This window comes from Mustela nigripes, chromosome 12, assembly GCF_022355385.1.
Source record: "Mustela nigripes isolate SB6536 chromosome 12, MUSNIG.SB6536, whole genome shotgun sequence".
Classification (NCBI taxonomy): domain Eukaryota; kingdom Metazoa; phylum Chordata; class Mammalia; order Carnivora; family Mustelidae; genus Mustela; species Mustela nigripes.
In genome coordinates this window covers 119547354-119560664 of record NC_081568.1, presented here as the reverse complement: position 1 = coordinate 119560664, position 13311 = coordinate 119547354, and the positions used below count along the sequence as shown (strand labels likewise).

At 39.8% G+C, this 13311-nt stretch overlaps 1 protein-coding gene across 1 annotated transcript in view; it reads left to right on the top strand.

Annotated features, from left to right (window-relative positions):
* LIX1 (limb and CNS expressed 1) overlaps positions 1 to 12110 on the top strand; it is a 50563-nt gene extending 38453 nt beyond the window's left edge. The window contains exons 5-6 of the mRNA XM_059416673.1: positions 8482 to 8559; positions 10493 to 12110. Of these exons, the coding sequence (XP_059272656.1) occupies positions 8482 to 8559; positions 10493 to 10780 (366 nt within the window). The 3' untranslated portion in view covers positions 10781 to 12110. The remainder of the gene's footprint in view (positions 1 to 8481; positions 8560 to 10492) is intronic.
* The last annotated feature ends 1201 nt before the right edge of the window (positions 12111 to 13311 follow it).

Below are 13311 nucleotides of genomic sequence, written 5' to 3'. Positions count from 1 at the left end.
CAGTGTTTCATCTGCGCCCTGAAACCACGAGCTTTCAAATACCTTTCAGACTGTTTCTGGACTACAGTGGCATAGTCACTTTGCAGGTAGATACGTAGATACCTCCTGCCCATTTATTAAAAAATCAATATTTTTTGTCATTAGTCCCCATGTTTAGCTGAAGCAAAAATACTCCCTCTTCATTTGGTCATCCAGGTTTTTTTTAAGTGGCAGTGGTTTCACTGAATTTTGATGTTGATTGCCTTGGGTTTGAAGACACCAGGTATCCCTAAATCCTACCCTCTGGAATAGACAGACATTGATTCTGAGTTCAGCCGCTGAAGCGGGCTGGTCCACTTTAGCTTGGCTCAAGTCAACTTTTCACCTCTCAATCTGTTTCCTCATTACATGTCTATTAGGGAGACTAATAGTACTAGTGTTACCTCCCAGTGCCCATGTGAGCATTAAATGGGACAATAATTTAAAGAGTCCAGAACAGTTCCTGGCATATGGTAAACACTCAGTGAAGACCGACAACTATTACCATACATACTTCTGAAGAAGGACCACTTCACTTGAAATGCCATACTACCGGATGGATTCCCTTGACAACTTGATCTAACTTAAAGGTTTCAAATGAAGACAAGGCAACTCCCTGCAAACATTTCAGGCCTCTTGTTATAGAATAAAAGGGTGGAACTATAAAGGGCCCATACTTTTTCCCCCATAATGATCTAAGGTCGAGGAGAGTAAAAAACAAAAGAGAGGAGCATAACACAAGAGAATTTTTACAAACTGAACAGAACTGTGTGTGAAATCTGCTCTACCACTTCCTGCCTGTGCACATTAATTATCTGAGACTCAGTTTTCTCATCTATAATACAAGAATCATAATGCCCATTGTGTAGGATTTTTGTAGAATTGACATAACATGTAAAACATAGCATCTAGTATAGTAATTTCCCCCAAGGAAGAATGTCATTTATCTTAATTCCTCTCCTCTCAATCCCAACAAAAGAATATTTTACATCTCTTATTATAAAATGAATGTTGCCTGCCCTGGTACGTAGTAACTTATATGTGATTTAGTAGCTCTTTTCAGAAAATTAAGAATGAGCTTTGAATGCAATCAAATTAGTCTCCCAAATATGGAGAAGGTAAGATTTTTAAAAAATTATTGAAATTTTGTCCAAGTACTATGAATGGCTGTACTCAACCACCTTTTAGTAATTCTTAATCACCCCGCAATGGGCTGTATGTTTTCTGTGTGGTCTATGTAGTAAGTTACTTAAATATGTGAAATAATAACTTGAAGCAAACTGTGGAAATGCTTCATAAATTCTCATAAAAGAGGCTGGGAGCAGGATGGGGGGCACAGGAAGAGGAAGATGTGAGGGCAGGAAAAATCCAAACTCGGTCCCCCAGTAGGGATGCTGGCAACCCACTAGGAGGGCCATGGAACACATCCCTTTTCCTTCCGCCAGTCTGAGGTTGCCTGCTGGGTCCAGCACATTCCTTGGTGGCCTGGGTTAAATACATCAGCTTGTTTCTGCACATAATGGAAATTGACCACAGACCCCGGGGCTGTTTGTAGCCAACACAGCACTTCAGTGCCCTGGTGGGTAATGGATGTGTGTCTGTATCTAGCTACGGAAGACTATCCTGTGTAAAAACAAGGCCGGTGTCTCCTGACTGCCTGCAGGCTTTCTAGGGAGGCTGTCAAGGAGGCAGCCCTCAGAGGAAACATGATAGGCTTCTGCTTACCTTTACTTCGTGGGAGGGAAGCGGAATAGCCTCGCCATACAGAAAACTGCCTGGCATTTGGGGGGGAGGGATGGCGACAGCACTAGCCACTGGGTCTGGTCAAGGTCAGATTTGAGACGGACTTTGACTGAAGCTGGTTAATACATTTATTCTGAAGCCTAATGCAGTCCAAGAACGAGTTGTTTATTTACGTCTTTGCTAAATTCTCCAGGTCGCCTTTTAAAACCTCATCCCATAAACAAATTTCCTCTTAAATCCATTCTCTTGGAGGGGGGGAGATGGTGCCCACCTGTTTTTCAAGTTCTCCATTTACAGTGTTTGTTTTTCTTATTTCTGATGAATCACAGAACCAAGCGAGTCTCCCAGACAAAGTTCCAGAGAGAAGCATAGTGCATTTTCTCCCCACGAAGTAGCTGAAAAGGCAAACATTGCTCCTGATAGGAGAAACACCAGGAAGCACTGTGAGGACAGAGCCCAGCTGTTGGTGGTTTAAACAGAATGAATGACAAATAGAACCAGGAAAGCTGTAGAATGAAAGCTGCAACTTGCAGAAATCACAGAGCTTTCTTCTCCATTTGATTTCAAATTTACCTTACTGGTCGGGACTGGCCACATCATTGTTGGGGCCCAAACAAAGTGAAAATCCAGTGCCTTTTGTGAAAAAATTACTAAGAATTTCAAGTCAGTGGAGCATGAAATCAAGCTTGGGGTCCTGTGTGACTGCCCACACAGGGCCTGTTGTGACTGCCACCCCAGGCTCATGAGGCCGGCATTGTCCCTGAGACAGACTGACCAGAAGGGACCAGACTAGGGTAAGGAGAGTTAGGCCTTCACCTCAGGCAAAAAATTTAAAGGAGTGTCAAAAAACTCAGTGATCAAGACAATATTATAATGCACTATTTTAAAAACTTAAAATGAATGTGTAAAAATTCACAACAAAATATCAAAATTTTAAATAAAGACAGAATGTTTTTAAAAAGATTTTATTTCCTCAAGCGCGCGCGCGATAGAGAGTAGGGTGTAGGGGCAGAGGGAGAGAGAGAAGCAGGCTCCCCACTGAGCAGGGAGCCTGACATGGGGCTTGATCCCAGGACCCCGAGATCATGACCTGAGTCGAAAGCAGATGTTTAACGGACTGAGACACCCATGTGCTCCTAAAGACAGAATTTTAAATAAAAGACCCTGAACTTTCATGATTCAGCTTTAATCTTGCTTCACTCTCCTCAAAGTAGTCCCAACCCAACTTATATGCCAGCTTCTTGTTTGTCCGTCAGCCTACCCTAATTCCTCGGGGTTCTAGATCAGCCACATAACAAATAGCACAGCCCAAAGACTTGCATGAGGAGCAGGACAGATAGCTCACCAAATGGATTTCCTTTAAAGTGATAAGGCTTTGACAGAAAAACAGTGAAAAACTGTGAAAACCAGGCTACAAGGAATCCTGGTGAAACTAGGAAGTCCTTACTGAAGTCCACAGCTCTCTCCTTGCCAGTCTATTATAGTGCAAGGATTTCTGATGGAATCCGTGAATCCGTGAGAGGCGTACAAGGATTTCCTGGGCTCATACAGCTTCAGGAAGATCTGAGGATAGTGAATTTGGTCTTATGAGGGGAAAATAAAGAGGTGAGACACGAAGAATGTGGCGATATTTCCATATATGTTACATAGTGATGGTAAGAGTAGTATCTCTACAGAGAAGGATAAGAGCTAGACTGGGACATCATGTACAAAGGCAGAAAGAAGGTGATTTTCCCTGTGGGATTTTAGGAATGAGAACAACACTGAGAAAGAGGCAGTTATGTTACAACAAAAACTCCTTGGGGATGGAATAGAAATTTAGACAAGCCAGAAGGGGTGTGGGGATGACTCTCCTGCAGTCAAAAACAGTTCAAGTCTCTGTGGGGAAGTTTTTGAGAGATGTACGTTGCCAAGGGACAAGAGAATGGTTTCTGGCTCGTTCACAGCAGAATTGTGTGTCTTAAAGTCTTAGGAGCCTTGCTGGGTAGAATGATGGGAGTTTATCTGGAAGAGGGGCCATGGTTAGTATATAGATAAGAATGAGACCTTAGAAGACATTGGAGGAAGACTATGTTACTAAGGCATATGTTGCAAATGTTACCGTGTTTCTGGGTTATACAGAGTTTAATCATTATAAACTTGGGTTGGGGGGGAAGGTGGAGGACTGGAGGTGGTATTTATTATTCTAAAAAATGGACATATACAATGAAAAATTCAAATGGAGTCTTAAAACATTAAACCAAAAGAACTGTCTTATTTGGAAATAGTGGCCATTCTGTAACACACAGAGACTGTCCCCTATAAGGACATAAAAAGTGTTCCTTTTCATATTTATGGCTACAAAGTCTTTAGTGAGAAGATTAAAGATAGAGTAGGAAAGGCAGCACAGATTTACCCTCCTCAGTCACTGGGGTTACTTTGTTGAGAAGCACAGGATGAGAAGCAGATTATGTGAGATTTGGCCATAGAACTAACCCCACTCACGATTCCAGGTTATCATTGTGAAGTGACAGAGTGCAAATCTGGATGGGGCAGGGAGAGGTGGAGGAGAGAGGGCCCGAGAGAGGCGGCTTCCCTCGGCAGTGGGCCCTGGACCCTCGGCAGATGGTGGCCTCTCTGTTTGGGGCAGGAGGAGTAATTCCCCTGGTATCCATGTCGCATTTTAATTAATGGAAACACATGGTTTTGCTTTTACTGAAGTCTCTATGAGCTCTTCGAGTGCTTACTGTATAGTAAAATATAGACAAAGTCCCCAACTGAAAAGAAGACAAAAAACCCATTACATTATACTGGCAATTTCAACATAAGAATGGTGATATTTGCTTTTCTGAATATCTTATAGTTTTAAAATTTACCTAATAATTTTAAGATGTCTGAAATCTTAGAATGCCTTCAGTCTCCTCATTTTCATAATTTAAGATTTTTGGTAAGCAAGCAGAGGTAAAGACAGTAAAAATCAGCTTTTCTGAATGGTCAGTAGGACAACTGTCTAAATGTTAAGTTTTCATAACTAGTGTCATAACCAAAAATTGCCTTAATTTCCTGAATTGTGTTGAGTGTATGTGGTTTGTGCGGTCAATACACAATATATGTCTCTTCACCAAAAAAGAAAAAATGCAGATATCTTTCAATTGAAGACTGCTACTTTTAATCACATTAGGAAAATACAGTCTTCAGAGTTTACATAGTTTAGGTTGCCCTTGATATCATGAAGGAAAAGAATGCTGACAGAATCTTAATGCTGTGCTCAACAGCGGCCATTGGGTGTGGAAACTAGGGATTGGTTTTAATGTCAATTCTACTTGATTATCCATATTTTCAGGCATTTTCTTGACTGAATTTATACACATAGGAGTATTTTACAGTTTCTTTCATTTGTCCATTATATGTTATCTATATTCTTGACCGAAATTTTTAAAACTTTAAGTGGTTTTCTTTAATATATATTGTCACGTGATTCAAAACTCAAAAGGTACAAAAGAATGTCAGTCAGTGGTCTCCCTTGTACTTCTGCCCCACAGGCATTCCTGTTTCTATCCCAGAAACAACTATGTTATCCAGTTCTTTTGTATCTTGCAGGAACTCTCACAGGCATTTACAAGCAAATATTCATAGGCATTTTCTACTCTTTTTTAATCAAATACTAGTACACAGTATATATGGTGTGCACCTTGCTTTTCTTTCAACACCACATCATAGAGATTCTTTATATTAGATCCTAGAGGGGGACGCCTGGGTGGCTCAGTTGGTTAAGCATCTGCCTTCAGCTCAAGTCATGATCCCAGGGTCTTGGGATCAAGTCCTGCATCAGGATCAGCCACTTCTCCCACTGCCTGCCACACCCTCTGCTTGTACTCTTTCTCTGACGAATAAATAAATCAATCTTAAAAAAAAAAAGAAAAAGAAAAAGAACTAGGAGGGCCTTCTCATCCATTCTCTATGAATGAAAGTATTCAGTGGTATGACTTCATTGTAGGGGAGGAAAAATAATTTTTTCTCTACCCTTCTGAGTTCTTAAGTGAGACCCCTGTAATAAAAGATTAATAAGAGAAAAACAGAAGTGTTTTTTTTTTTTTTTAACACATATACTGCATGTATACATGAGAGATGCTCAGGGAAAAATAGTATCTTCCTGAGGTGGCTTGGAATTTAGGATCAAATACCATCTTAATAAGGAAAGAGGAGGGGGGTGTAAGCCTCTTAGGAGATAGTAAATGATTCTTAAGAAAGATGAATGGGGGCGCCTGGGTGGCTCAGTGGGTTAAGCCTCTGCCTTCGGCTCAGGTCATGATCTCAGGGTCCTGGGATCGAGTCCCGCATCGGGCTCTCTGCTCAGCAGGGAGCCTGCTTCCCTCTCTCTCTCTCTCTCTCTGCCTGCCTCTCCATATACTTGTGATTTCTCTCTGTCAAATAAATAAATAAAAATTAAAAAAAAAAAAAAAGAAAGAAAGATGAATGGCCCCTTAGAAGAATAGCTGGGAGGTATGTTAGTCTGTGTCTTCTTTTGTGATAAGAATCAATCTTCCCCAGTTGATGAAATTGCTCAGGAGGGGATTTATCATAATTGGGTTCCTTCTGGACGATGTGTCTTTAGGCAGATAAGGGGAGTTCAGAGAAAGCCTTTCTTTCCATTTGCTGTTTTTCAAGTGCTTGCCGCTTAAAACGAATATAACAAAGCGGCGTGTTTTGGGGTGGCATGTCCTGAACTCATATTTTGGTGGCAACAAATTCTGCTACTCTTCAGTATCGTCCTTTTTAAAACTGTTCCTTTAAAAATGAGCATTTAAAGGTGCCTGGGTGGCTCAGTGGGTTGAGCTTCTGCCTTTGGCTCAGGTCATGATCTCAGGGTCCTGGGATCGAGCCCGGCATCGGGCTCTCTGCTGGGTGGGGAGCCTGCTTCCCCATCTCTCTCTGCCTGCCTCTCTGCATACTTGTGATCTCTCTCTCTCTCTCTCTGTCAAATAAATAAATAAAATCTTAAAAAAAAAAAAAAATGAGCATGTGAGTAGTGCCTGGATGACTCAGTCAGCTAAGCATCTGAGTCAGTTTTGGATCAGTTAATGATCTCTTGGGTGGTGAGATGGAAACCTATTTTGGGCTCTGTGCTCACCCAGCTGTCAGCTTGAAGATTCTCTCCCTCTGCCCCTCCCCCCACTCACACACACAATGAATAAATCTTTAAAAATTTTCTTTAAGATTATATTTATTTGAGAGAGAGAGCATGAGCAAGGAGGGGGGTAAACTCCCCACTGAGAAAGTAGCCTGATGTGGGGCTTGATCCCAGGACTCTGGGATCAAGACCTGAGCTGAAGGCAGATGCTTAACCAACTGAGCAACCTAGGCGCTCCTAAAAAAAAATGTTTTGATGATGTCCACCTCAAATGACACCATCTAATTAGGTGTAGGAACTGAAATCAGCTGGGAAAATAGTAAATTTATTCTCTGCCCTACAATCAGAAAACTGCACCATTCTGTAAACTAAAAGCAGAGGTTCTTGCCCCTTGGCCAATGGCAGTTTTTCTCAGCCAGTGAAAACTGCCCACTCTTCCTGGAATGGCATGAAACCTATAGCAAAAGAAACAGAAGTCAGAATCTTTGCCATTGCTGAGCCCTTTGATGCTCATTTAGAGCAAATTAATGTCAGCTAAGACACAAGGTACATCAATCAGTACCTGTCAGTACATTATTCACACATTCATAACTCCAGACTCCAGAAGAGCCAGGTTGAAAAGCAAAGTCGATTATTGCGACTTTTCCTTTTCTGTATCTTGTTCTCAGTGATACCCTGTGCTGAGGAGGATCACAGTGGAGGATTCGCTATTTAAATAAATCCTTAAAAAATAAAAATAAGCACTTAAAATATTTTCAATTTTCAACCTCAGGCAATTTTAAAAACAGTACAATGAAAAATTTTACCTACATATTATTCTGAGATGTGCTGATATATTTAGATAACTTCTTGGGGGTAGAATTGTTAGAGCATATGTATTGTTATTTTATTTTTTGTTTTTATTTTTGGAGAGTTGGTGGGGAGAGGCAGAGGAGAAGAAAGAAGAGAGAGAATCTTAAGCAGGCTCCATGCCCAGGCTAAGGTTGATGCAGGGCTCCCATCTCACAACCATGAGATCAAGACCTGAGCTAAAATCAAGAGCCCGACCCTTAACCAACTGAACCACCCAGGGACCCCAAGCATATGTACTTTTCATGTTGAAAGATATTTGTCAACTACTTAGTCATTTTATAGTGCAAATATGGATAGAACAGAGGAAGGAAGGAAGAATGCTCCAGAGGCTTGGGGACTCTGGTGTTTGAAAGGTCTTTAAGCATTCCAATGATATTGTATATTCTGTTTCCCTGAGATAACTGGGAATCAGAGTTATGCCCTACCCAGCTTTCACACTTTCTTTTTTTAAATTTAATTTAATTTTTTCTTCAGTGATCCATAATTCATGCACCACACCCAGTGCCCCATGCACTCCGTGCCCTCCTTAATACCCACCACTGGGCTCACCCAACCCCCCACCTCTCTCCCCTCCAAAACCCTCAGTTTGTTTCTCAGAGTCCACAGTCTTTCATAGTTTGTCTCCCCCTCCCCCTGCCAACTCACTTCTCCTCTCCATCTCCCAATGTCTTCTGTGTTATTCTTTATGCTCCACAAGGAAGTGAAACCACACTTTCACATTTCTGCTTTGAGAGTAATGACAGGTGTTTGTTTTGTAGGAGCTGATGACCATTTTCCAACTATTGCACTGGAATGGAAGCTTAAAAGCCCTTCGTGAAACAAAGTGTTCCCGACAGGTGAGGTTTTCCAGTCAAGAATGGGTTTGTCATCTTCCTAGATTTCCCTTATTTGGATTTTTCTCTGTTTAAATCTGATACTTTATCTATTAAGAGCAGAGGATATATGAAAAGATATATATATAACAGTCCATTTGAGTCAGGGACTGGTCAAATATGCACACGAAGGAGATTGTTGCCTACACATAGGACTGATTTAGATACCCATACTAAATGCCTAATAGAGGGATCATTAAGACAGACTTGGTTTCTAAGTCAAATGCTCAATCTCTCTATGCACCTGTTCTGCCTTAGAAGAAGGCAGGTATGTACTCTCCAAGGCAGGTATGTGCTATGGTGAGTGCTGTGAATTGTGTAAGACTGATGATTCACAGACCTGTACCCTTGAAGCAAATAATATATTATATGTAAGTAAGTAAATAAATAAATATATTATACAGTAAAAATAATTAATACATTAAAAAAAGAAAAAGAAATTTGAGAATGTACTACTTTTGAACCGCCTCACTAAAGAGTACTAAAGTTGATTGTAGCAGGAAGATTTTTCTCACCCCCACCAAAAGTCCCCAGAAGACAACAAAAATGATTATAAAGTTGGGCAAGCTGGCATTCAGTCACCTCAATTTTTTGGTCTGGAAGTTTCTTCTTTATTTTTCAGAAACAAGGTGTCACTATTTCTTCATTACCTATGAGAGGCACCCTTCCCCCCTTTTTTTAATGGCAAAGGCAAATCCCCTCCTATGTCATTGACAGTTTTCACCTTCTATCCTGCAAGATTCATCTTTCCTTTTTGCACCAGTGGAGTTTGAAAGATAGCCATTTATTTTTGAGAATTTGCTAACAGGAATTTGTATGAGGATTAAAGCCTCTACCAGTCAGCTAGATGTGGGTGGATATAAGTTTTCCATGCACTGCAGCCCCAGGAGTTTTTTAGTTGTTCTTTGGTTAGAAAGTCTGGCTTTCAAAATGTCAAAGATGGAAAAGAAATGAGTAGTTGACAATGGCTAGGGCTATTTTTTTCTTTTCCTTTGATTTTATAAAAGGTCTTTGAAATTCGCTGGGTTGGTTATAAACACTTTTCCATGGTTGTTTTTAATTTGTTAAGGTCATAAATAAATACCATATGCTCTTGAAAATAAAAGTAAGCAATGCATCCACTCTAGGAGATCTTCTTAAAGTATATCCATTAAACCTGTACATGATGTTACAATGTATTGGCAGATTTCTCACATGAGAATTGACAAGTAGTGATTCATTTCGACTAATATACAGAACAGACAATGTACATTATTATGATTATCATTATTGATAATGCCTACATTCCACAGTACATTCTTAAAGTTCTTTCTGTAGTTTCTGTGAACCATTTGGACTGCCATCTATCTTCCTTACGCTAACAAAACAGCAGTTAGGAAATTAACCCTCCTTGGTTTCTAAGCCTTGTCCTGACTCAAAGCCTCCTGCTCTCTGCAATGGGTGTGACTAAACTGAATTCTGCCCTAACCCTTCCATATAATTGTTCTGCCTCTCTACATTGCTGACAGAGATAATGTTGGGTAAAAGAGTTCAAGGAATCAGTGAAGTAGTAATATTCATGCATAAAGGAATGCATTTTCAAAGGAAGACATTTTCTAGCAAGGTCAGAGTTCTGTTTGTGGACATTATTGAGTCATTCTTGGTGGTAGTGTTCTGACACAACCTGCAGTGACTCTGTTTTACCTGATCAGCTTAGCTCTTCATTTGCTTAAGAAGTGCATCTTGAGATTTGACCTCCATTTGTGAACATCAAAGAGGTTTGGTTGTTGGCAAAACTCCTATGGATGTGGATGTAGGGGGTGGCAGAGACAAAGGAAATGAGGTGTTGGAAAGCCATGAGCACAGGTGCCTTTATTGCTCTTCACTGACACTCTGGACTTTGTCTCTTGGCTCCCAGGAAGTCATCTCCTACTATTCCCAGTATTCCCTAGATGAAAAGATGCGCAGTCACATGGCCCTGGACTGGATCATGAAGGAGAAGGAGTCGCCAGGAATCCTCTCTCAAGAGCTACGGATGGCCCTGAGGGAGTTGGAGGAAGCCAGGAAAGCGGGACAAGAACTGCGGTTTTACAAAGAAAAGAAAGAAATCCTTAGTTTAGCCCTGACTCAGATCTACAGTGATCTTGACACCTCCTCACCCAGTGATGATCAGCTGAGCCTAACGGCCCTTTGTGGTTACCACTAGCAAGGCCAAGTCCCGGCTGCCCCGAGGTTGGCAGAGGCCAGACTAACATTAGGAAGCTCAGTGAAGGAGGTCTATCCCAGGCTTTAGCAGCTACAGCCACTACCTGGAGGCTGTACTAATTCTTCCCATCCATTCCATTCACAGAATTTGAGAGTAGTAGGACCCTTACAGGACCCAATATCCCACTTGATGCAATTTTCCCATTATGCTTTCAAGAGTTCCGCCTCTTACTGAAAGGATGGAGAAAAGATTGTTGGAGAAATATTTTCCCGGCTTCAGCCTAAAGCCCTGTTAACATGTGCCTTGCTAGATTCTATGTGTTGTTGTAAACAATGGGCCAGTGTAGCATCCCCCAAAAGAACATCAGCCAGCATTGGGGAAAAAGGAGCATGATAGCAATTTTTAAAAATACTTGGGATTAAATAAACAATATACCAGTTGGAGTTTCTTCCTAAGCTTTAGAAGCTAAGAGATACTTAGACTCTAGGTGTAATCCAAAATTACAGTGGGGATTTTATCTGGACATCCCACTACCAAAGATCTTAAAGTGGTAAAAGTATGAAAATACTTGATAAATTTAATTTGGCTTAAAATGCCAGTAATAATCATTTTTAAAAATCTACACTCTTCCATATGGGGATGACATCTAAAGTAGTACTTTGTATTCCTCAAGAAGAATTAATATCTAACGTTTACAAGTCCTGGAGCTAGTCATGTTTATTTTTAATTTGCAGGTAGATTACTTGAATTGATTTGTTTTTCTTTTTGCCACCATAGTCATATGTCTATAATGGAGAAAATTACTGGCATTTTAAAGGTTAAAGCTTTTTAAAAAATCATTAGCTTTTAACAGTGCTTGCGTTTGATTCGTTTCTCATGCATTAGAGAGGAGTCTTTAGCTGTCTTTTTGTTGTTGTTCAAGAACATGAGCCATGAGTTGCTCAAATGGAGTGTCATTTTTAGGTTTTAATTAGACATCTCTCTTTGAAAATGGCTTGGGTCAATTAATTGATTAGAAAACCAAAAGCAAATACAGACCAATTTTTGGATAGTTTCTGGTCACTCAAATTTAAGAATGGCAGTGGCAAAATTTAAACATTTGTAGGAATTTCCATATTTATAACATGAAAACTATTATCATACATTTAGTTCCAAATTTCAAAATAAAGAACACGGTTTTTTCAATATTAAACAGGTTTCTTTTTCTTCATCTTTAGGCAAATGCAACCTAACTCTCCTGAAGGCTAAAACCACTGTATTAAAATTTACAGAAACATGATAGTTCAACTTCGTATCTAAATACGCGCAGATGTAATTGTCCCTCCTTAAGTCCCCATGAAAACTATGTATACTGATCATGTATTTTATGATAATAATAATAAATGATAATAAATTGATAATCAAGATAATAAATCTTGATAATAAAAAATAAATTTCATATATCCTATTTCTCATACCAGGGGAGAATTTAGCTTCATGTCTGCCCTACTCTAATGTGGGAAGGTAATACTATATAATATTAAATAAATTTAATTTTAAAATATTATTTTAACAAATGTTACATTCCTCCCCATAATGAGGCTAAATGTCACCTAGAATATAACTGCATTCCCTTATAATTCCAAAAAGGAATTAGGATTAATATTTATAAGTTGAATATTTGTAAGTTGTAAATTTTAAAATTAAGGAAACTTTCTATTTAAAGGAATTTTTTCATAAAGTAATTACTCTTTAACATTTCAAAAAGCCATAATTTCCCATGTCGGGTGTATGCAAAGCTAGGTACATCTTTGCTAGCATTTGCAGACTTTGACAATGACTACCTCAAGCTGACATCATCTAATTAGATGCAGGAACTGAAATCAGCTGGGAAAATAGTAAATTTATTCTCTGCCCTACAATCAGAAAACTGCACCATTCTGTAAACTAAAAGCAGAGGTTCTCACCCCCGGGCCAATAGTAGTTTTTCTCAGCCGGTCAAAACTGCCCACTCTTCCTGGAATGGCATGGAACCTATAGCAAAAGAAACAGAAGTCAGAATCTTTGCCATTGCTGAGCCTTTTGATGCTCATTTAGAGCAAATTAATGTCAGCTAAGACACAAGGTACATCAATCAGTACATCATTCAAACATTCATAATTCCAGACCCAAGAAGAGCCAGGTTGAAAAGCAAAGTCGATTATTACTACTTTTCCTTTTCTGTATCTGTTCTCAGTGATACACTGTGCTGAGGAGGATTACGGTAGAGGATTTGCTATTTAAATATATGGAGCTCTGGGTCCTAAACTTTTGTGGTGACAGCCCCTTTGAGAATCCAGTGAAAGACATGGACCTCTTCCTAGGAAAATAGAGTGCAGTATATACATTCAAATTTGTATAAACTGTTTCAGAGAGTTTGTGGACTTTTCCAAAGTCCATGGATCACTCTGTCCAAGAATCTTCAGTTCAGAACTCTTAGTTTTCAGCAGACTTACCATCTCTTAAACTTTTCAGCAGGGATCCGAGCTATTTTAGACATAGCCCCGTGTAGC